We start from the raw sequence: 21466 nt of genomic DNA, 5'->3' as shown, positions 1-21466 counted from the left end.
CTTTAGATGTAAATTATTTTTTAGAAAAACTTTATGTTTAAATACAATATTGAAAGATTTTATTTTATTTTTGAATATCCTATTCTAAAAGATGAAAATTATAATTTTGCGGGAAGAAAACATATGCTTACTTTTTCTAATAATTTTACTTTTATTAAAAAAAATTTGTCAAACATATATTGAAAGACAAAATGATAATTTCACCTAAACATGAAGCAAGAGCAACTGAAAAAGTTGCTTGCTCAATAAGTCAATAGTGAATAGACAATACTTTATAGGGAGAGAAGGCGCATTTTCGTCCCGCAGTTAATTGTTCATTCTTAGTAGCGACTGTTTTCAAGTGCTTTTATATTAAATCTCTCGACTGCAGTTCCATTTTTCTTGAATCCATGATAAGAGCTTTTTCTGCTATGCTAAGTTATATTTTAGTAGCGACTGTTTTCAAGTGCTTAGGAAACTATGTTAAACTTTTCAGACATGAAACAGTAATATCTTGGATTGTTTAATGTCTTAAAGGAAGCACCATATATTTGTTGACAAAGTCATCTTCATTTTAATTTATCATGTGACAGCACATAAACGAGCAGAACATCTTGAACACTGTAAGCATCAAGAAGGATGTTGATGGTTTTCATCCCTTAAATATTGGTTGCCTTGCCATGCGTGGAAGAGATCAGAACCCCTGTTTATTTTGAAGTTTATATATTAAAAAAAAAATTGATTCCATTGACTGATCTTTTCCGGTTTTCCCTTTTTTGTGCACTTGTGTTTCTACATATATCTATAGGGAAATACAAAAAGAAAAAGAAAAAGGAAGGAGTTTAAAGAGGCAGCAGCTGCCATGTTTCACTTTTCATGTTTAATAACGTTATTTGTACAACTAAGAGTTATCTAACTTCTTTCTTTATTGTTGTTATTGTTATTATTTTGAGATTAATTAGTGTGATTCTCTCTCAACTTTATTATTTTCCTTGTTGCAAACTATTATGAGTTACCAATTAAAATATGTTCATTGTAGGCAACTTTAGATTGTTGCACAAGTAACATTTTCATTCCATGTTTATCAGTTTATATAGTTTGATCGGATGTGCTTTTCACAAAGGTAACCAAACATGGCAAACGAATTAAGATTCTAAAACATAGATATTTCAGAACCAATGGCAGCATCATTTTAAGAAGTGCCAAAGTGGATATTTCATCTGTTAAAGTTAAGAGGTTCAACTAATCTTAAAGATCTGTTCGTTTGCAGCATTGTAACATAGTTTCAGTCCCCAACCAATACATGGTACAATAAATAGCAGTGACAAAATTTTAAGGGAAAATCTTTGTAAGAGTTTTTAATGTAAGTGTCATATGAATTCCAATTCTTCATCTTTGACAAAATTTAACTGGAGATCTCAATAATCATCCATTTAAAGATCTATTCGTGCTCCAAACTGATCAACCGAAGTCTTCCCCTTTTGTTTTGTACTCCGAAGAATTGAAACCTGCAAGATATCACAACGGAAAAAAACCATCATTTTTCAAAAGGTTAGTTCAGAAGAGGATCAAGCTAGCAGAGCTAGATAAACGTTTTTTGCACTCATTCTAAATTGCATACTGAGCTAAACACACAGATTAATAGATGTGTGTTGGCTCAAAGTACGAGGTTCTGTAACTCGAGGATAAACAAGATGCTGAAGGGTCTAATAACCATGCTAGATTAGAAGTATGAGCATCCATTTCTAATATACCAAGTTAAAATTCAATCAAACTAACGATATTAAGTATTCTAAAGAAAAATCACAAAATCATTTTAGCTATGTTACCTTGGGCCGTTCCATAGAGCTTCCAAAATACCCTACCCCAAAGGACAAGGAAGTGTAAGCAGCTGCAATTTCCACAGCATTCAGCCTTGATGATTTTCCTGAATCCTAAAGAAATTAACATTTAAATAAAAAGATCAGATGATCTCCAGGGTTTTTTTAATTAAATAAATAATTAATTATTCATTTTCAAAAATGATTAATTATTTTTGGCAACAGGGTATTGTGTTTAAAAAATTAAACTGTATTTTGCACAAGAGATTTGAGAAAATTGAGTTAACTTATTTCGCATTTGTTCCACATTTCACATGAAGGTAGTGGGAAATATGTTGATTTTTTTCAAGCTAAAACCACATCACAGACATGCAGAGTGTCCTTGAGTTTTATGTGAAACTCAAACCCCATGGGGGCACATGCGAAATGAGCGGAACAAGTTAAAAAAATTAAACTCAATTTTCCTAAGTCCCTCATGTAAAATGCTCATAGTTGTATGAAATATGGAAATGGATCCTCTCCATTTTTTTTTTCACTGAAGAGAATAAAGTGTGATCTCTCACCTTTAATTCTATAAGTGGGACCAGAAATTAATAAGAGAGAGAACAATGAATAGTGAGATCAAACACTGGACACTATCCAGTTTTTTTTCCACTGGAGAGGATCCACTCCCTATGAAATATGTTGATTTTGCAACTCCCTGGTGCGAAATGCAGTTTAATTTTTCAATGCAATATCCTATTTGCGAAATAATAAAGTTGTGTATAGTTGCAACTTCTACAACTTTTGCGTATGTTTGGAAATAATTCTTTTTTTATTTAATTGAATTAAAAAGAAATCTTCAGACATAATTATTAACTGAGAGCTGAAGGGACTCACAATTGTAGATAAATCCGACTGCACAACCAAGATCCCATCATTGCTATCTATGCCACTTTGATTGCTATCCTCAGCAACTGCACGTAAGACTTTGGCGCAAGCAGAGGCAGCACCAGACTGTGAACTGAGGGAAAGTAAAGTTTAAAACTAAAAAGATACCAACTGTTACTAGAATGTACCTAGTTAGGAGGAAGAAGAAGATAGGAATAATGCTAAAAATTAACTATATCACTAAAATGACACTATAAATGAAGTGCACAGAAACCCTCTATAATTGGACGATAATCCATATAAAGATTCTCTCCCTATTTCTTATATATATATAAACAGTAATCAAGGAATTAACCATACAGCGACAATGAAACACAGCACTCCCTAGCTGCGAATCCTTTCATTAGGTGCTCTCCCGCACCTGAGACGCAACAGCCAACCTTGAATGGAGATCCAAAGGGACCTTTTGATGATGCCCAACAACCTGAACCAAACATTGCTGCTAACCCAACTCGTCCACTAACCTGTTGGATAATTAGTGGTATATTTAATTATGACAAATTATTTACTATTCTACCACGAAAGTGCAAAGCACTAGAAGAAAAGTAAATTACGAAAACAAGCCTTCACCTTCAGGGCAATACCACCACTGGAGGCCCCTGTTGCTACATGCCCCTCATTGTCTACACAAATAACTCCAACTGTGTCCATTACTTGATCTTCCACTGCATAAGTAAATTAGCCTGTTATGTGCAAAGACTTTATCTCAGACGAGTACCCATCTCTCTTCTTTTCCTTTTTTTCTTCTCTCTTTTTTTTCAGAATAAGATTGGTTGATATTTGATATGCATGTAGGCTCCCCCCCACGGGAACTGTTTACCATCGAAGTGTTCCAATATACCTGCCATTGCGGTACTTCCACATACCCCAGAACATTTGTTGGGAGAGTCTTCTGTTTTAGATCTTGCAGCTTCAATCATATATTTGTATTTTGACCATTGTGCTTTAGCCCTTTCTGTGACCAGCCACTGTTATGATACATTCTAAAGTTTTAATATTTAGTGACAAGCTCCAAGCATAAGTGAAATCATAATATGAAACTAAGACCTCATTGGCCTCCGTTATACTAGATGGCAAATCAATGCCCTTCGACTTGGCCCATGAACGAGCTCCTTCACCCACCAAGAAACTGCAGATTTACAAATTTCTTTATGTTAGGCAATAGAGATTATCATTTCAGTGAGTCCTAATGAGGTAAATTTAATTTTAAAAAGTTATGCTAACAGTGTACTAAAGGCACTTGTTAAAAATACACAAGTAGAAAAAGTTTTTAGAGGGAAAAAAAAAAGAATAGGGAGTCCCAGTTAACAAGTAAATCGGTAAAGAATGAAGGTCGGTATTCTAGATCATTTTTAAGTAGCCTGATTTAAATTTATTGTTAAAATCCGTTTAACAATTCCATTTTGGATTCAGAGACAAGGTGATGGAAAAGCCTTTGCTCACAGATGCAAGAGATGTTAAGTAGTAATTTACATTGGTGGAATTCGGCCCAAAAGTGGAGATCCAGTCATTTGCTCTTTGGCCAACAAAGCAGCAATTTGGATAGCATTTCGGACACCTGGTCTATAGTAAATGCAATAAATACATAGAAACAACTTAACAGAAAATTTGACATATAATAACAAATTCCAAAACTCTTGCCTAAGCAAGCATATATTAACAAAAGACATAAGCCTTCCCAGGTAAGTAATCATTTATCATTTTACCCAGACTTTGTTGTGCTAAATTTGTTTTCACTTTCCCATTTTGCAAAATATTTCATGATTTGAATGTTGAAACTCTTGAATCTATCATGTAATGCAACAGCATGCAAGTACCTGGCACAGCTCCAACAGCACCAAAAGCTCCAGATTTGCCATCCATGATACTGGCATCACACTCAATGCCGCCATCTTCTGTCAAATTAGAGCCCCTTCCTGCATTTGTGCTTGGATCATCCTTCAACACAAGTACCCAAAATCAATTCCTTTCAATTATTACAAGCTTACAACAGACAGTATCTTATCCTAAATGTAAGTCATATTCCGCTACGTAGTGTCTTATGCTAGAACAAATGTTTGGTTTCTAACTCTCAAAATCAACTCTTGCCTATAGAATTGATCTTGGCATAACTGAAAGAGTACCAAACATAAATCACTTTACATTAAAATCAATTCTAACTAAGGGTGCGTTTGTTTCAGCATATACAGGAAAAAAAAAAGAGAGAAAAAAAAAGGGGGGGGGGGGGGTCATTTTACGGCTCAACTTTTCTATGTGATTGAAAATTTTCAAAACATAATTTTATGAAATTCTTAATTCTTTAAAAGTATCCTAAGCTAAAACGGACGCAGTCTATATTAATTCTACAAAACCTGAAAAAAAAAAAAAAGAAGATAAAAATGAGAAAGGATTGATTTTTACGCTAGGAATAAATATAGGGAACAAGAGAAATAAAGTGGAGGACCTCCAAGACTTGAATGGCAGCCACAACAGCGTCTATGCATTGTCCTGAACCCTATATCAACCAAATTAAAATAATAAAAAAAAATGGAATTAAAATTGGAATTGAAAATCGAAATTGAGAACCGGAAAATTAAAATTTGTGGTTACATCGGAAAGGAGTTGAGAGGCGGTGATGCAAGCGCGGTTCATGGCGGACCTGAGGGGTTTGTCGTTAGAAGGAGAGTGGTAACCGGCGCCAACATGAACCGCCACGAAGAACCTTTTTCGTTCATTTCCTTTTTCTTTTTCATTTTGCTGGTCCTTACTACTACCATTCCCACCAACCATTGCTATTTCTTCTTCTTCTTCTTTGCGCGCTCTTGTTACTGCATGAGTACTTGCTTCTTGTCCTTCGGTGTAAATATTATTATTTTTTGGTTTCCACCAGGATATCTATCATGCCAGAGGTCCAATGACTAATCCCTCGAGTACTGTAGAAGTACACAAAGTGGACGATCCTCCTAAGCAATCTTTATTCCAATCCTCCAGTGAATATCAAACCCAGAAGAGATGATTAAAAAACACAAACTCTCATCCATCTATGCCAACTTGTATTATTATTATTATTATTATTATTATTATTGTTAATTTTTAGTGTTACATTTTATTATATATCTGTCCATTGTTTTTTTTTTAATCATCATCATCATCATTGTATGGATACAAAATTAATCAGTTAACAAATTAAATTTTAATTATTATATTTTATTTTTATTTTTTAGTTATTTTATTTTTTATATTGATTATAAATATTGAATGTAAAAATAAAAAAAAATATTGATTGTTAATTTGTTATCTATTTTATTTATTTACAATTACATTAAATTTGATATAATTATAGTAAATATCTATAATTATAGCAATTTATATCTACTTCGTATATAGCAATAGTATTATATATATATTTATATATCTCCTTTTTTAGCTCTTTTCTAAAAATATTGGCATATAATTAATGTAGATAATATATATACTTAGCAAGTATCTCTATTGAATTAATTATAAAGGTTAATAAAAGATAATCCATATTTTTTTTTCTAATTGTAGCAAGTAACTCCATTAAAGATATTGGCTAATTATTACCATGTACAATTAGTGTGTATGTGTGTGTATATATATATATATATACGAATTAGTCGTGAATTATTACAATTATTTATCATCTAGAAAATTCGTACCTCATACATAGTTCTTTTTCTTTATTTTTTTTTATACCTAATTGCTGCTAACTACGATTCTATCAACAGTATTATTTAACAATGAAAAAGTTTGAAAAATAAAAGCAAAGATTATAAAGTTATGGAAAGTCCTATCCAAATTTGACAAGAGTAAGACGGCTTACCTAAAAATAGTTATCATAGATGATAAGGTAAGTTGACTATTTTCCATGATTTTTTTAAGTGATGTTAGATCCAGTTAATAAATATTTTTTTGTTCATATTTTAAGTTTATTTGCTAAGTAAACCCTTGCACGAATTAAAGACAATACGATTTAATAGAGTTATAAGTGCTAGTAGCCTTTATATTTAATTTGTTTTACAGTGTGATAAAATTCGTTGTTCAATCAAGAATTATTTGGCAAAGATGTTTGAGAATGATCTGATCGAGGGGAAGGTTTATGTCTTGTCAAATTTTCTGATTGAGGAATCAAACGGAATTTATCTTCCGACTGCACACGTGTGTAGAATAACTTTTAAGAAAGAGTCACGTATAGTCCATACGGTCAATGATCGTAAAATTCCTGACAATCATTTTAATTTTCTTGCTCATGATGATATATTGAGACAAACAAATGAAAAATCTAACTTATTTGGTACATAATTAATTTGTATTATTATTATTGTGTTATTCATTTATTTGTCCTTAATTTTATGCTTTTAATTCATTTTTTTTTTCAATTAGATGTTATTGGACTCTTGACCAAAAAAGGAGAACTTATATCATGGTCAAAAACAGGAAAAAGTGACCATTACATTGTGGTCGATCTCCATGATTTGCAGTACGTGAAGGTTTACAATTTCACAAATAGAATTTGTTTTGTAACAATTATAAATTCATATGCAAAATCTTTTATTCTTTTGTTATATATTACTAATTATTTCTCTTAATTTTCGCTTTTATTTAGAAATGAGGAAAAAATAAAATGCACACCGTAAGATCAATTTGCAACTCAATTACTCAATTATCTACGTGATCACCAAGCAACTGAATACATACTTATTCTCCAATTTACAAAATTTAACAAGGGCATTGGTAAGTATATTGATTTAACCTTTTATTCAACATATTTATTTATATTATATTTGTAATCATATTATATTTATTTTTATGAATATATCTTTTTAAAAAATACTATTAACATTAACATATGATGTATTAAATAAATATATTAAAAATAACTATAACCTATAAAAAAGATAAAAATTAACTTAAATAGATATTAAAAAAAAAATACATCTATAGAACTTCTTGATAACAATTGCAAGCTATAGAGAATTCTGATGAAGAATTGAAACAGTACAAGTGTAGTATAACAACACCAATATAGTATAGCAGTATTAGGAAATAGTCCAAGTAATCAGAGTATGAGAGAATTAGATGGAAAGAATGAAGGAATCAATGAATGTAGTCCAGGTTCACCTGCAAAGGGGATCTGAATTAGAATGTGAAGTTTTCAGAGAGAGAGAGCACAGAGAGAAAAGATAACAAGTCAGAAGAGAAGACTCACATTACACACACACCCCATAAGGGCCTTTTTTTCCTTCTTAAGCCCCTTTTGTCACACCCCTTTCTTTCCTCTTTGTATCAACACCGCTGCCCCGGACATTGACCTTGTCCTCAAGGTCGAAGGAGGGATGAAGCCGTCGCATGTCCTCATATCCTTCCCATGTCGCTTCCTCCAATGACAGATGTTGCCATTGAATTAACACCTGATTCTGCCAAGTATCGTCCACTTTGATCATACGATGGCCTAACACCCGGAGGGCCAGCAACTTGCAACCGTTCTCATCAACGGTTAGAGGTTCCGGTAGGGTAACACAAGGTGGTCTGCCCACACACTTCTTAAGGAGAGAAATATGGAAAACGGGGTGTATTTTGGCAGTGGAAGGAAGCTCCAGCTTGTAAGCGACTTTACCCACACGCTGCACCACGGGAAAAGATCCGAAGTAGCGCATAGACAGCTTCTGGTTTTTTTCGAAAGGCCACGGAACGTTGACGGTATGGTTGGAGTTTGACATAAACAAGGTCGCCAATCTGAAATTCCAGGTCACGGCGCTTTCCATCAGCCGTGGCCTTCATCCGGGCTTGAGCTCTCCCCAAGTGGAATTTCAAGGCTGTTATCAGGGAGTCGCGCTGTTGCAATTGTTCCTGGACAGCCGGAGCGTCTATAGAGGTGGCGACATATCGGAGCAGAGGCGGAGGATCCCGCCCAAACAAGGCCTTAAAGGGAGACATGCCGATTGCCGAATGAAAGGAATTATTATAACTGAACTGCGCCCATGGAAGCATTTTACACCAAGTCCTGGGATTGTCTTGAGTATAACAACGAAGGTACATCTCTAGACACCTGTTAAGCACCTCGGTCTGGCCATCAGACTGAGGGTGGTAAGCCGAGCTCCGAGCTAGCGTGATACCTTGGCGGATACAACATTGCTCCCAAAACTTGCTGGTGAATACCTTATCGCGATCAGACACAATAGATTGTGGCATGCCATGAATACTCACTACATGTTTGATAAATGTTTCAGCAACTTTGGGGGCTGTAAAATCAGCTGCTAATGGCAGGAAATGGGCAAACTTTGATAGTCGGTCCACTACCACGAAGATGACCGAATACCCTTGTGTTAGCGATAACCCAGTTACAAAATCCATAGAAATATCCTGCCAAACATCGGTAGGAATCGGAAGAGGTTGGAGGAGACCGGCAGGCGGTAGTGTGGAGTACTTCGCCTGTTGGCAGATAGAGCACTGGCGTACATAGTCCTTGACCATACGAGCCATATCCTTCCAGAAAAATTGGGGTGTTCATCGGCACAATGTCTTTTGATAACCACCATGGCCACCAATGGCTGAGTCATGGCACTCATAAAGAAGCTTCAGGATGAGGGACGAAGTAGAAGGGATTATCAGTTGGTCCTTCCAAAACCAAAGACCCTGCCGGTGCTGTAAATTGTCAGACCGAAGATCCACCTCAAAAAATATATCCGAGGGGTTGAAGTGCTGGAGATCGGACCGTAGCTGCGTGAGAATGTCGCAAGTGAGTGATGTGACAGCAAGAAATTGGCGAGACAGCCCATCGGCACCTTGATTATCCGAGCCCTTTTTGTATTCTATCTCAAAGTCATAGCCCAAGAGTTTGGCCAACCAAGTCTGCTACTCTGGCGTTTGAATGGTCTGAGCTTGGAGTTCCTTGAGGCTCTTGTGATCCGTCCATATCACGAACCTGTGACCAAGCAAGTAGTGGCGGAACTTAGCCACCGCCGCTAAGATTGCTTGCATTTTCCGGGCATAGACGGATTGCTTCTGAGCCGTGGAGGAGAGTTTCTTCGAAAAATAAGCAATGGGATGTCCAGCTTGACTGAGAATCCCCCCAAGACCGGTACCCAAAGCATCTGTCTCGAGCACAAAAGGTTTAGAGAAGTCGGGAAGTGCCAGGACTGGTGCATGAGTTAGAGCCTCTTTCAATGTCACAAAAGCATCCGAGGCTGATGGCGACCACACAAACCCCTCTTTGCGCAACAAGTCAGTGAGTGGCGCGGCCAGAGTGGCAAAATTGCATATGAACTTTCGATAGTAACTCGCCAATCCCAAAAACGCCCGAAGTTTCTTTACTGAGGTTGGAATCGGCCAACAACGAATTGCTTCAATTTTTGAGTCATCCACTCTCACTCCCTCAAGTGAAACCACATGGCCCAGGTACTCAACTTGTGTTTTTCCGAATGAGCATTTAGAAAGTTTGGCAAATAGAGAATGGTGCTTGAGCACGCGTAAGACATACACTAGATGATGGAGATGAGACTGCCAATCTGCACTATAAACCAGGATATCATCAAAGAAGACGAGCACAAATTTTCGTAAGACCTCAGAAAAGATAGCATTCATCAAACACTGAAAGGTAGCAGGGCCATTAGTCAGACCAAATGGCATAACAAGCCATTCGTATAAGCCGTGGTGGGTTCGGAAAGCCGTCTTAAAACAATCCTCCGGTCTGACACGAATCTGATGGTACCCCGAGCGGAGGTCGAGTTTAGAGAAAAACCGAGCACCGAACAATTCATCGAGTAATTCGTCCACCGTCGGCATAGGAAAGGAATCCTTGATGGTGGCATGATTGAGGGCCCGATAATCAGTGCAGAACCGCCATGAGCCGTCTTTCTTTTTCACCAAAAGCACGGGAGAAGAGAAGGGGCTAGTGCTTGGCTGTATGATGCCCTCGGCTAGCATCTCAGAGACGATCCGCTCAATCTCAGACTTTTGGCTATGAGGATATCGATAGGGGCGGACCTTAATAGGCGTCGTTCCGGGTAACAAGGTAATGGTGTGATCATGCACTCTCGGCGGGGGCAAGCCTTTTGGAACCTGAAAAACAACTGAGTAATCCTGCAATATAGAAGCCAAGTCGGGCGCCAAATCAGAAGGTAATTCCAAAAGAGGAGGGGTGTCTGTAACCATTTCTTGGAGTTGAAGTGTGTACATTTCCATAATCTCATCTGTTATGTGCAAACGCCGCAACTGATGAAATTGTGCCTGAGCTGGGTTGACATCTTTTTCACCCTGCAAAGTAACCATCTCAGCCCCAACCACGAAGGTAATGAATTTTTCCTTGTAATTAACCAAATGGGTGTCTAGTGTCTCAAGCCAAATGTCACCTAAAACCAGCTCCTCACTAGCAATGGGGAGTACGAAGGCCGATATAAGGAGCAAATGATTCTGAATGGAAACCGGTAAATCACGAACCTCACCCTCGCATTGTAGCAAAGCACCATTACCCACCTCAACCTTGAATCTTGGGGAATAATGAATGGGCACTGCCAGGCGTCGAACCAAAGTCGGGTGGATGAAATTATCCGAGCTGCCGCCATCCATGAGTACGAGGATGTCCCTGCCTTGCACCAGACCTCGGAACCTAATCGACCGTCGGGTAGGGATGCCGGCCATGGCATTGTACGAAAGGTGGAGGGGCTCGACCATTACCTCAGCTAGTACCGGCGGGGTTTGGTCTTCTTCAGTAATCTCAATTGCAGAGTCCTGGTCAGTAGGAACTTCCTCCACAGTTTGGACTAGAAAATAGTGCTTGGAAGCACATTTGTGGGAAGGAGAATAGCGCTCGTCACAGGTAAAACATATGCCCTTTTCTCTCCGAAACTGTATCTCCATTGGGGTTAATTTGTGCATTGTGTTAGTCTTTGGAGGGGTGGGGAGGAGTGGAGGATTTTGAGGCGGTGGCTGTGCAGGGGAAACGGTAGTGAGTGGTTTTGGGGCTAAGGCGGCGGTAAGCCGAGCCGGCGGTTGCTGGGGCTGAGCAACGGCAGAGCGCCAACGTTGGGTCTGAGGCAGAAACTTTTCCTCAAACAATTTAGCAAGAGAAATCGCTTGCAACAAAGAGATCGGGGAACGGGCTTTCACCTCCCGTTTCAGTTCCGGATGAAGACCACCCACAAAGCAATCAAGTAGCAGAGCATCATCTAAGCCGTATGCACGGGCGGCCAAATTGTTTAAGGATTCAAAGTAAGCATTCACAGTGGTGGATTGTTTCAATTTCAGTAGCTCCTCCCGGGGGTTTTCAAAATGGGACGGCCCGAATTGCATTTGCAAGGCAGTGGAGATGGCAAGCCAATCGGCCATAGGTTCGAGTCTCTCCCACATCTGAAACCAAGTAAGGGCCCGGCCTTCCAAATTGACGGCCACCAGATCCAACCGTTGGTCCTCAGAGATATCATAGATGCGGAAGAAGCGTTCTACGTGATAGATCCATTGGGAAACATCCTCCGTGCCAGAGAAACGAGGGAAATCCACTTTCATCTGACGGGGGTGGCCAAAGACAGGGGAGGAAGGGCCACGTCTCGGGGATTCTGCCAAGTGCTGCACGAACTGCTCCTGTAACAAACCAAGTGTTTGTGTGATAGAGGCGAATTGCTTGGTGTAGCCATCCGATTGCTCGGTTAAACGAGAAATTGCAGCTTGCAACGTTTGGAGACGAGTGTTCTCTGTCATTGGAACTCAATAGAAGCACCAAATGATAACAATTGCAAGCTATAGAGAATTCTGATGAAGAATTGAAACAGTACAAGTGTAGTATAACAACACCAATATAGTATAGCAGTATTAGGAAATAGTCCAAGTAATCAGAGTATGAGAGAATTAGATGGAAAGAATGAAGGAATCAATGAATGTAGTCCAGGTTCACCTGCAAAGGGGATCTGAATTAGAATGTGGAGTTTTCAGAGAGAGAGCACAGAGAGAAAAGATAACAAGTCAGAAGAGAAGACTCACATTACACACACACCCCATAAGGGCCTTTTTTTCCTTCTTAAGCCCCTTTTGTCACACCCCTTTCTTTCCTCTTTGTATCACTTCTTTTCTCTTTTTTTAATACGGGACAGTCCAAATAAACTCCATTTAGGCAAAAATCTTCCTAACCCGCCCAATTATTCTGACTTATTCTGAGTTTTCAACAAAGTTTGTTTGGAATGGAGAGCATCATATGTGGACTCATAGAAAGCAAGGGTATGCCATAGGAAGAATATCTTATATGCCACCAATGAATAAAGAAGATTACTATCTAAGGCTACTTTTGAACATTCAAAAGGGATGCACGAGTTTCAGTGATCTAAGAACAGTTGATGGTGTGGTTTATAACTCCTTCAGAGATGCATGCTATGCACTAGGACTGTTGTAGGATGATAGAAAATTCATTAATGCAATCTCTGAAGCAGGAACATGGCACTCTGCAACTTTTTTAAGGAGACTTTTTGTTGTTCTATTAATATCAAATAACATGAATAGACCAGAGTTTGTTTGGCAAAAGACTTGAAACTTTCTCTCTCATGACGTACTATACTAACAAAGAAGATTATTGCAAATGAAAGATAACTATAGTCTATTACGAATTTTTTTTCATTGTAGAATTCAATTTAGCCTATAATTATAACAAAAATATTGGATAATGAATGTTGAGAGTGATTCTCTAGAACAAAATGCCTTTTTTGGAAGTAAAATTATCGTGTATATATGGCAAAATTGTTTGTTGGTGTTCACTTTAACTTTTTCTCTTTCTCTGATAATATTTAGAAAATTTAACAAAACAAACTATATTTAAAACTATTAGTCGAAAGTTGGATTATATATATATATATATATATATATATATATTAATTTCATACTTTCTTTACTTACTCCTCTTAATATATATTTTGATTCATTGTCGTAAATCGTATCTACTGCATCTAAGAAATCATAACTAACTCGACATACGTTGAGTACTTGCATTTGCATCGGTTGTCTCTGTACTTTTTTTTTTTATGTATTATAATGATTTTGATATCCATGTTAATCACAACAATAATTTTTAAAAGGACATGTTACTAATGAAATATTTTTTAGACCAAAAACAATGAGTGTTATTTATTATTTAACAATGCATTTCAGATTTTTTTTTATTAGAGACTTATTTAATAAATTTTCAAATAATTATGTAATTTTAAATTAAAAAAATACAGATTTGATGATGTCAGAAGTCCAAATAAAAGATATTACACTTACAAAAATTGAAGATTTGCTCCAGTCAAATGGCAGGTCATTGAAAGAATATTGCGGAATGCCATATCCTCCAAAAAATTCGGTGTCTAGCTTAGAAGACAGAATTATAATGGAAGAGTTGAACTTTGATATTAATGCTCTTGCGAGTGAACTAGATGGGTATTTAGAGAAGCTAACTGATGAGCAAAAATCTGCATACGATAAGATAATTGGCGCTGTTAGCGGTAATATGGGTGGGTTTTCTTTTTATATGGTCAAGGTGGTTGTGGAAAAACATTCTTATGGTCAACTATCTCATGCTCAATTAGGTCTAAAGGAGGTATAGTGTTAAATGTTGCTTCAAGTGGGATTGCTACACTTCTGTTGCCTAATGGAAAAACTGCACATTCAAGGTTTAAAATTTCTTTGACCATAAATGAAGATTCTTTGTGTAACATTAAACAGGGAAGTCCTCTTGCAAGGTTAATAACTAAGGCCAAATTAATCATATGGGATGAAGCTCTAATAATAAGTAAGTATTGTTACGAAGCTTTAGACAAATATCTCAGAGACATCTTGAGGTGCTCAGATTCGTATAATGCTCATTTGCAATTTGGAGGTAAAGTTGTTGTCCTGAGAGGAGACTTTAGACAAATTTTACTTGTGATTCCCAGAGGCTCAAGACAAGATATAATTCAGTCTTCTATTAATTCTTCATATTTGTGGCATAACTGTAAGATTCTGAAGCTTACAAAAAATATGAGATTATCACTAGGTGAAACCAACAACGTACAAGAACTCAGAAATTTTATAGAATGGCTACTCAAAATTGGTGATGGTTTGGCTGGTGATACAACAGACGGTGAATCGATCATTCATATACCATCTGACATTTTGGTTAAGAACTCCGAGATAGTTTTGGATGACCTCATTGATTTTGTGTATCCAGATATGTGATCCAATTTATCCGTTGAAAATTATTTCAAAGATAGAGCAATTCTTGCACCAACAATGGATTGTGTCACTGATGTCAACAACAAGATGACTGCAGGGTTACCTGGACAAGAAAGAGTCTACTTAAGTTCAGACTCTGTGTGTGTTGAGAAGGAAAATATGGAATTTGAGTTAGATGCTTTCTCACCGAAGATTCTAAATGGAATAAATTGTTCAGGTCTACCACCACATAAGTTGGTCGTGAAGGTTGGCGCTCTTGTTATGTTGATGCGAAATATAGACCAAACTAATGGTTTGTACAATGAAACGAGAATGCAAGTTAGAAGAATGGAAAACCATGTGATAGAATACAAGACTTTAACCGGTAACAAAGTTGGGAGTATTGTTCTTATCCCAAGACTGAATCTAATTCCAAATAACGAAACATTACCGGTCAGATTTCAAAGAAGACAATTCCCAATTATTATGTCATTTGCAATGACAATAAATAAGTCACAGGGACAAACTCTATCAAAAGTTGGAATATACCTTTCAAGGCCAGTTTTCACCCATGGTCAATTGTATGTTGCGTTATCAAGAGTAACAAGTAAAGATGGCATGCGAGTGCTGTTGCAAGATCACAGACACTTGGAAGATAACTGCACGATGAATGTGGTATATAGAGAAGTTTTTGAGAGCTTATAATGAAAAAGTAATAACGAAATCTCTTTGATTAAATTTATTTATTTATTTAAATTTATTACTATCAATTAAAAAAATTGACAAATTCTAGGTGCTAATTGATAATACATTCTTATTGTACATTAATAGCTTGAGAATATTAAAATTATCATAAAAATTCGCATTATTTTATTCTCCTGATAAACAATTTTATAATTACGTTAATCATATAATTTTGTATACTAACATTGATATAGTGTTGTTTCAGGTATATATTTTGCAGACATCAAAGGATAGTGTTGAGTTGTTATTCAGTGGGTTTAAATTATTTATTGTTTATTGGAGAACTTTCTGCATTAGTATTTTCTACTAATTTGTTGTTCATTTTGAGCTGATTTTGAAATGTTCTTACTTCATAATAAACCCACATATAAAAATTTGTTGGTGGACTTAAGTGTTACTAGATTATTTACGATTACATTGAGTAAATATGTCTGATTTATTGAAGAAAGTAGATTACTAAAATTGGTTAATAACTATTATAGAGTTAATACAATTAGCACCAGGCTAAGAAAAAACAAACAATGCATAGCATGTTATTTTTTATTAATCAAATTATTATAATTCAAATTAATTTTAACAAAATAACTTAAAATTATAATTTCAATCTTATCACGTGCATGACACGGGTTATTATACTTGTTATTATTGCTTTATTTGAGCAAACCGGATAAGTTTTTAGAGTTCCTTTTAGTGTTCCTTTTTAGTGTTACTTTTTACTATATATCTGTTCCATTGTTTCTTTTCAGTCACCTCCTTATTATTATATTGCTGTTGTTATTGTTGTTGTTGTTGTTGCTGTCTTTGAACAAACTGGGTAAGTTTTTAGTGTTTCTTTTTAGTGATACTTTTTACTATATATCCGTCCCATTGTTTCTTTTCAGTCACCTCATTATTATTATTATTATTATTATTATTATTATTATTATTATTATTATTATTATTATTATTATTATTATTATTATAATGGGTGGTGGGGGTAATAGGGGTAATGGGTGCCAGGTTGGGCGTTTAAAACGGCCCTTATGAATGATGAGGAAAGATTGGACGTTTGGGCGCCACTAATAAGCGTTTGAAACGCTGGCCAAAAGGCACAAGAAATGAAGCTCCCGAAGTATCGAAGGCACCTCTTGAGGAAAGCGCTTCACTTCACGGGGGAGTCGGAAACGCCAAGGCTTCAATATGCTGCATGCTTCGTTGGTTTCAATTAGAAAGGGGTGGGGGTAATGGATGAGATACTACGGGTACTGGGTAGTGATAATATGAAAGGGGTTTTATGTCATTTCGAAAATTATTATAGACAAAATGATGATTTTATAACGTTTTATAACGTTGAGGATTATTTTAATAACAAAAAAAGTCAGGGACGATTTTGATTTTCACCCAAAACGTTAAGATGAAAAAAATACTTAACCCTTATTATTATTATTGCTGTATTTGAGCAAATCGGGTAAGTTTTTAGTAGGGGTGTTATCGGTTCAGTTTGGTTCGGTTTTAGACCAAAAACCAACCGAACCGATTTATTCGGTTTTTATATAATACCAACCAATCGGTTTGCTGTTTGCGCAACAACCGAACCGAACCGAACCGAACCAAAAGCGGTTTGGTTCGGTCGGTTTTTTCGGTTTTTAAATTCTAATTAATAGAAAATTAATCTTAGTAAAATGATGTTCAAAACAATCAATAAACTGAAATAATATTACATTACATTCAAATTCAACACAATTTCAACTCATTCCAACAACTAAACATAAAACAAACACATTTGTTAAGTCTAAAATTTTCATTTTTAATGTATTACTAAACCATTTCTGCGGTTCGGTTCGGTTTCTGCTGAGCCAACCGAAAACCGAACCGAACCGATCGGTTTATTTCAGAAAAAACCAAAAAAACCGATTTTTTTCGGTTTTTATTCGGTTGTTGTAAACTTCGGTTCGGTTTTGTGGTAAATTTCGGTTTGGCTCGGTAACTTACACCCCTAGTTTTTAGTGTTATTTTTTACTATTTATTCGTTCCATTGTTTCTTTTCAATCACCTCCTTATTATTATTATTATTATTATTATTATTATTATTATTATTATTATTATTATTATTATTATTATTATTATTATTATTATTATTATTATTATTATTGTTATTGTTGTTATTCTTATTATTGTTATTGGTTTTGTTATTATTATTATTGTTGTTATTATTGTTATTATTATTATTATTGTCTTTGAGTAAACTGGGTAAATTTTTAGTGTTATTTTTTACTATATATCCGTCTCATTGTTTCTTTTCCGTCACCTCATTATTATTATTATTATTGTTGTTGTTGTTGTTGTTGTTGTTGTTGTTGTTGTTGTTAAGAACATATTATTAATATGGTTATCACATATTAACCATATTATTATATTAAGAACATATTAAGAACATATTGTTATGTTCTTAATATGTTATAACAATATGTTCTTAATATGTTTTTAATATGTTCTTAACATATTATTTCATATTAATATAAAAACATGTAATAATATGTTCTTATATAAAATAATATGTTATAACATAACTTAATTTATATGTCCTTATATATATTTGTATAGGTTGAGTTTAAGGTGAAAAATTCTGAAGAGGTGTTCGATATATGGGAAATTGTTGAAAAACAACCCGTGATTGCAAATATTTTATTAACGCGTGCATTTCGGAAGCTAAAAGGTGTGAGTATAAATTTGCATTTATATAAATTTTTTTTCTCTATTTTTACAATGCTAATTTTATTCTTTATAAATTTATGTATTTTTTATCTAATTTTTTTCTGTATTTACAATTTAGGATTCTATATATAAAGGTCTCATTATAGAAGAAGAGATAAAAGAATATCGTTATCACACAATTTTAGTTGTAGGACGTGTTACCAGAAAAATTAGAAGCAAAGTGAGAGAATATTATATAATTAAAAACTCCTAGAGAACAAAGTAGGAAAAGAATGACGGTGAAAAAATCAATCGTAAGCCATTTACATACAAAAAAAAAACAAAGAGATAGAAAATAGAAGGCCATATCTATTGAGCTATTAACAGAAGGATTAATTCCTGTTAATGTTTCTATGTTAAAAGGGCAGGTATCATCATCATTTATCTATATTTTGAGTGTATCTTGGTATTTTAATTTGTTATTTTAATTATGAGTAAGCTACTGTCTATCATAAATCATCAAAATTATTAATGATATTGCTTCTATTTTTTTTCTAGTCAAGATATCTCATTTGATTTTAGTCTCATGTTATTTAATATATATATATATATATATATATATATATATATATATATATATATATATTATCATTAAACTATCTCTGAGGTTCATGGATCTGGAAATTATCTTTACTGTTCATGTTCTTATTTTTACTGTTCATGTTCTTATTTCTTGTATATATCAAAACAACCACTCTTTAAATCTGGAAGTACAGGCTGTTTAATTTTTATCACTTAAAGGAACTGTAGCAGTAAGACCTTTGTTGATGGGCAGTAAGGCTAATTTGACGATGTTCTTGAAAGTGATAAGATCCAAACGTAAGAACTCCTGGTGGCTATGGATTTAGAGATTGCAAAAAAAAAAAAAAATCTTCAGCAAATCATGCAAATGATTGAAGAAGACAAAAAATACAAAGATGATCACACCTCCTCAGCAGAATCCTCAAGCAGTTATAACCAGAATGAAGACGACTGCTTTGGAATCGACCTAGGAGAAGATTAGTCTTTAAATCTTCAAAATCCATGTAATCAAAAAATCCATTGTTAACTTGTACTGTAGAAATAGTACCGGTAATGTGCACCTGTACTGTAGAAACAGTAGAATCTCCAATTATAAAAGGAAGCCTTGCATTCATTGAGAGGCATCCTTCAGTTTACACATCATAGAGAGAAGTTAGAGAGAGAGGTTCTGAGAGTTCCCTTTTAAGCTCTCCAGCTCTTCTTCTTCCCTCTTCTTTTATTTCAATCATTCAATAAAACTTTCAATCAGTTCTTTATTTTCGAGTCTTCATATTTACATTTCTGCAGCTGCATATGTGTGCGGACTACCGCCACATCTAACTTCATACTAACAAGCATATGCGTGCGGACTACCGCCGCATCTAACTTCATATTTACTTTCCTGCTCTTGCATCTACCATACTGTATTCATATTCTTATTAACCTTGTTCTCTCCTTCTTCCCCTTTCCCTCCTTGATCCACTACGGGACATCTGGTATCAGAGTCTGATGGGGAAGTAGGAATATTAATATTATCATTAAACTATCTCTGAGGTTCATGGATCTGGAAATTATCTTTACTGTTCATGTTCTTATTTTTACTGTTCATGTTCTTATTTCTTGTATATATCAAAACAACCACTCTTTAAATCTGGAAGTACAGGCTGTTTAATTTTTATCACTTAAAGGAACTGTAGCAGTAAGACCTTTGTTGATGAGGCAGTAAGGCTAATTTGACGATGTTCTTGAAAGTGATAAGATCCAAATGTAAGAACTCCTGGTGGCTATGGATTTAGAGATTGCAAAAAAAAAAAAAGAGTTAAAACCCCAGATCCAAAAATTTGAGTGATAGTTTAGTGATAATGTTTATATTCTTTCTGAACCAAAGGAGGGCAATGATATCAGATTTTATGGAAATATGTCTAAACTCTTCCGTTCTCTTTCTAGACGCCTTTCTTTTTCTTCTCCGTCTTCCTCCTCCACCTCTCCAATCCATTCTTCCTCCAATCCCCTTACTGAGAAAGTGGCTAGGCCTGACGAACTTTCTCCCAAACACAATATCTTTGAAGAAGAAGTTTGCTTCGAAGATATCAATCAAGCCATCGATAATTGGGAGATACCCAAAATCCCCCAAGATGAGCTTTATGTCCCTGACGACAACAAAAGAAAATCAGACTATATCATCAAAACCGCTGAAAATAATATTCCTCTGGGACCGGATTCCGGTGAGGAATTCCATCTCTTAACCAAACAATCTGTCAGAGAACATGCCCGTCACTACAGATATCTTCACATAGGGTGTGTCCAAGTTGCAGTTAAACCTCTCATCCGAGAAGGCTTGAATGCTTCCATCCTCATGTGTCTTCGAGACATTAGACACAATGATTTCCAAGACTCCCTTATTGGAACAGTTGAAACAAGTCTTGGACATGGTCTAGTTTATTTCAATTGTTTCCCTAACAAAACGGTCAGCTTGTTAGACACCAACATCCTTGATTCTCTCTTCCTGAACATCCGAATTCATGGTCTAAACATGAAGGAAGGATCCATTCCAGCCGCTTTAATCTATAGGATTCAATACAAGGTTATGAATACTTGTAATTCTAGAGTCCTTCTCAAAACCCAAGATCGTGAAACTACTTTGTTTGTCACTGACATGACAAAGGCCAACGTCATGATTCCAAGGCTCATAAGGTGGGATGAAATTGATCTCCCCCAGTCATGGTCTATTGACAGAGCGATCCCTACACAACCTAGACAAGCACCCCTCTTACGAGAAATAAAACAGGATGAATCAGGGAAGTAGAAATTTTCTTCGACAGACGAAATTCTTTTTCCTCCAGGTCTGAAGCAGGGACATCTAATGATTTTGCTTCAGCAAGAAGGTCTTTTTCCGTAACTTCTCAATCTCAGTTTTCAAAATGCTCAAAACCTGTACATTCTGAAATCAATATTTCGGGATTACAAAATAATTCAAACATTTCTCAAGCAGTTTATCAAACCGATGATAAGCATTCAGATGATGATATTGAGATAGAATCTTCCATTCAATCTCCAACATACTCATCTATGCAGGGTGCTCAATATTCTTCTGTGAATAATGCCCA

General features: G+C 35.5%; 3 protein-coding genes across 3 annotated transcripts; 1 reads left to right on the top strand and 2 right to left on the bottom strand.

Moving 5' to 3' along the window:
- Positions 1-1146: 1146 nt before the first annotated feature.
- LOC107621047 (N-terminal nucleophile aminohydrolases (Ntn hydrolases) superfamily protein) lies at positions 1147-5579 on the bottom strand. The gene is made up of 11 exons (XM_016323096.3): positions 5319-5579; positions 5173-5223; positions 4547-4667; positions 4203-4287; positions 3777-3858; positions 3571-3697; positions 3300-3394; positions 3030-3193; positions 2679-2802; positions 1809-1913; positions 1147-1487 (listed from the first exon to the last, which is right to left on the bottom strand). Exons 1-11 carry the CDS (start codon positions 5496-5498, stop codon positions 1413-1415), a joined length of 1209 nt encoding a protein of 402 aa, XP_016178582.1. The 5' UTR covers positions 5499-5579; the 3' UTR covers positions 1147-1412.
- Positions 5580-9584: 4005 nt separating this feature from the next.
- On the bottom strand, positions 9585-12425 carry LOC107626524 (uncharacterized). Its single transcript, XM_016329428.2, has one exon. The coding sequence runs from the start codon at positions 12423-12425 to the stop codon at positions 9585-9587; it is 2841 nt and encodes a 946-aa protein (XP_016184914.2).
- Positions 12426-14079: 1654 nt separating this feature from the next.
- On the top strand, positions 14080-14906 carry LOC107626523 (uncharacterized). Its single transcript, XM_016329427.1, has 2 exons — positions 14080-14289; positions 14415-14906. Exons 1-2 carry the CDS (start codon positions 14080-14082, stop codon positions 14904-14906), a joined length of 702 nt encoding a protein of 233 aa, XP_016184913.1.
- The last annotated feature ends 6560 nt before the right edge of the window (positions 14907-21466 follow it).

The sequence above is a fragment of the Arachis ipaensis genome, chromosome B2, assembly GCF_059453495.1.
Source record: "Arachis ipaensis isolate K30076 ecotype BB chromosome B2, ASM5945349v1, whole genome shotgun sequence".
NCBI lineage: Eukaryota > Viridiplantae > Streptophyta > Magnoliopsida > Fabales > Fabaceae > Arachis > Arachis ipaensis.
Note: the sequence above shows the minus strand (reverse complement) of the source record. Positions and strands in the feature narration are given on the sequence as shown.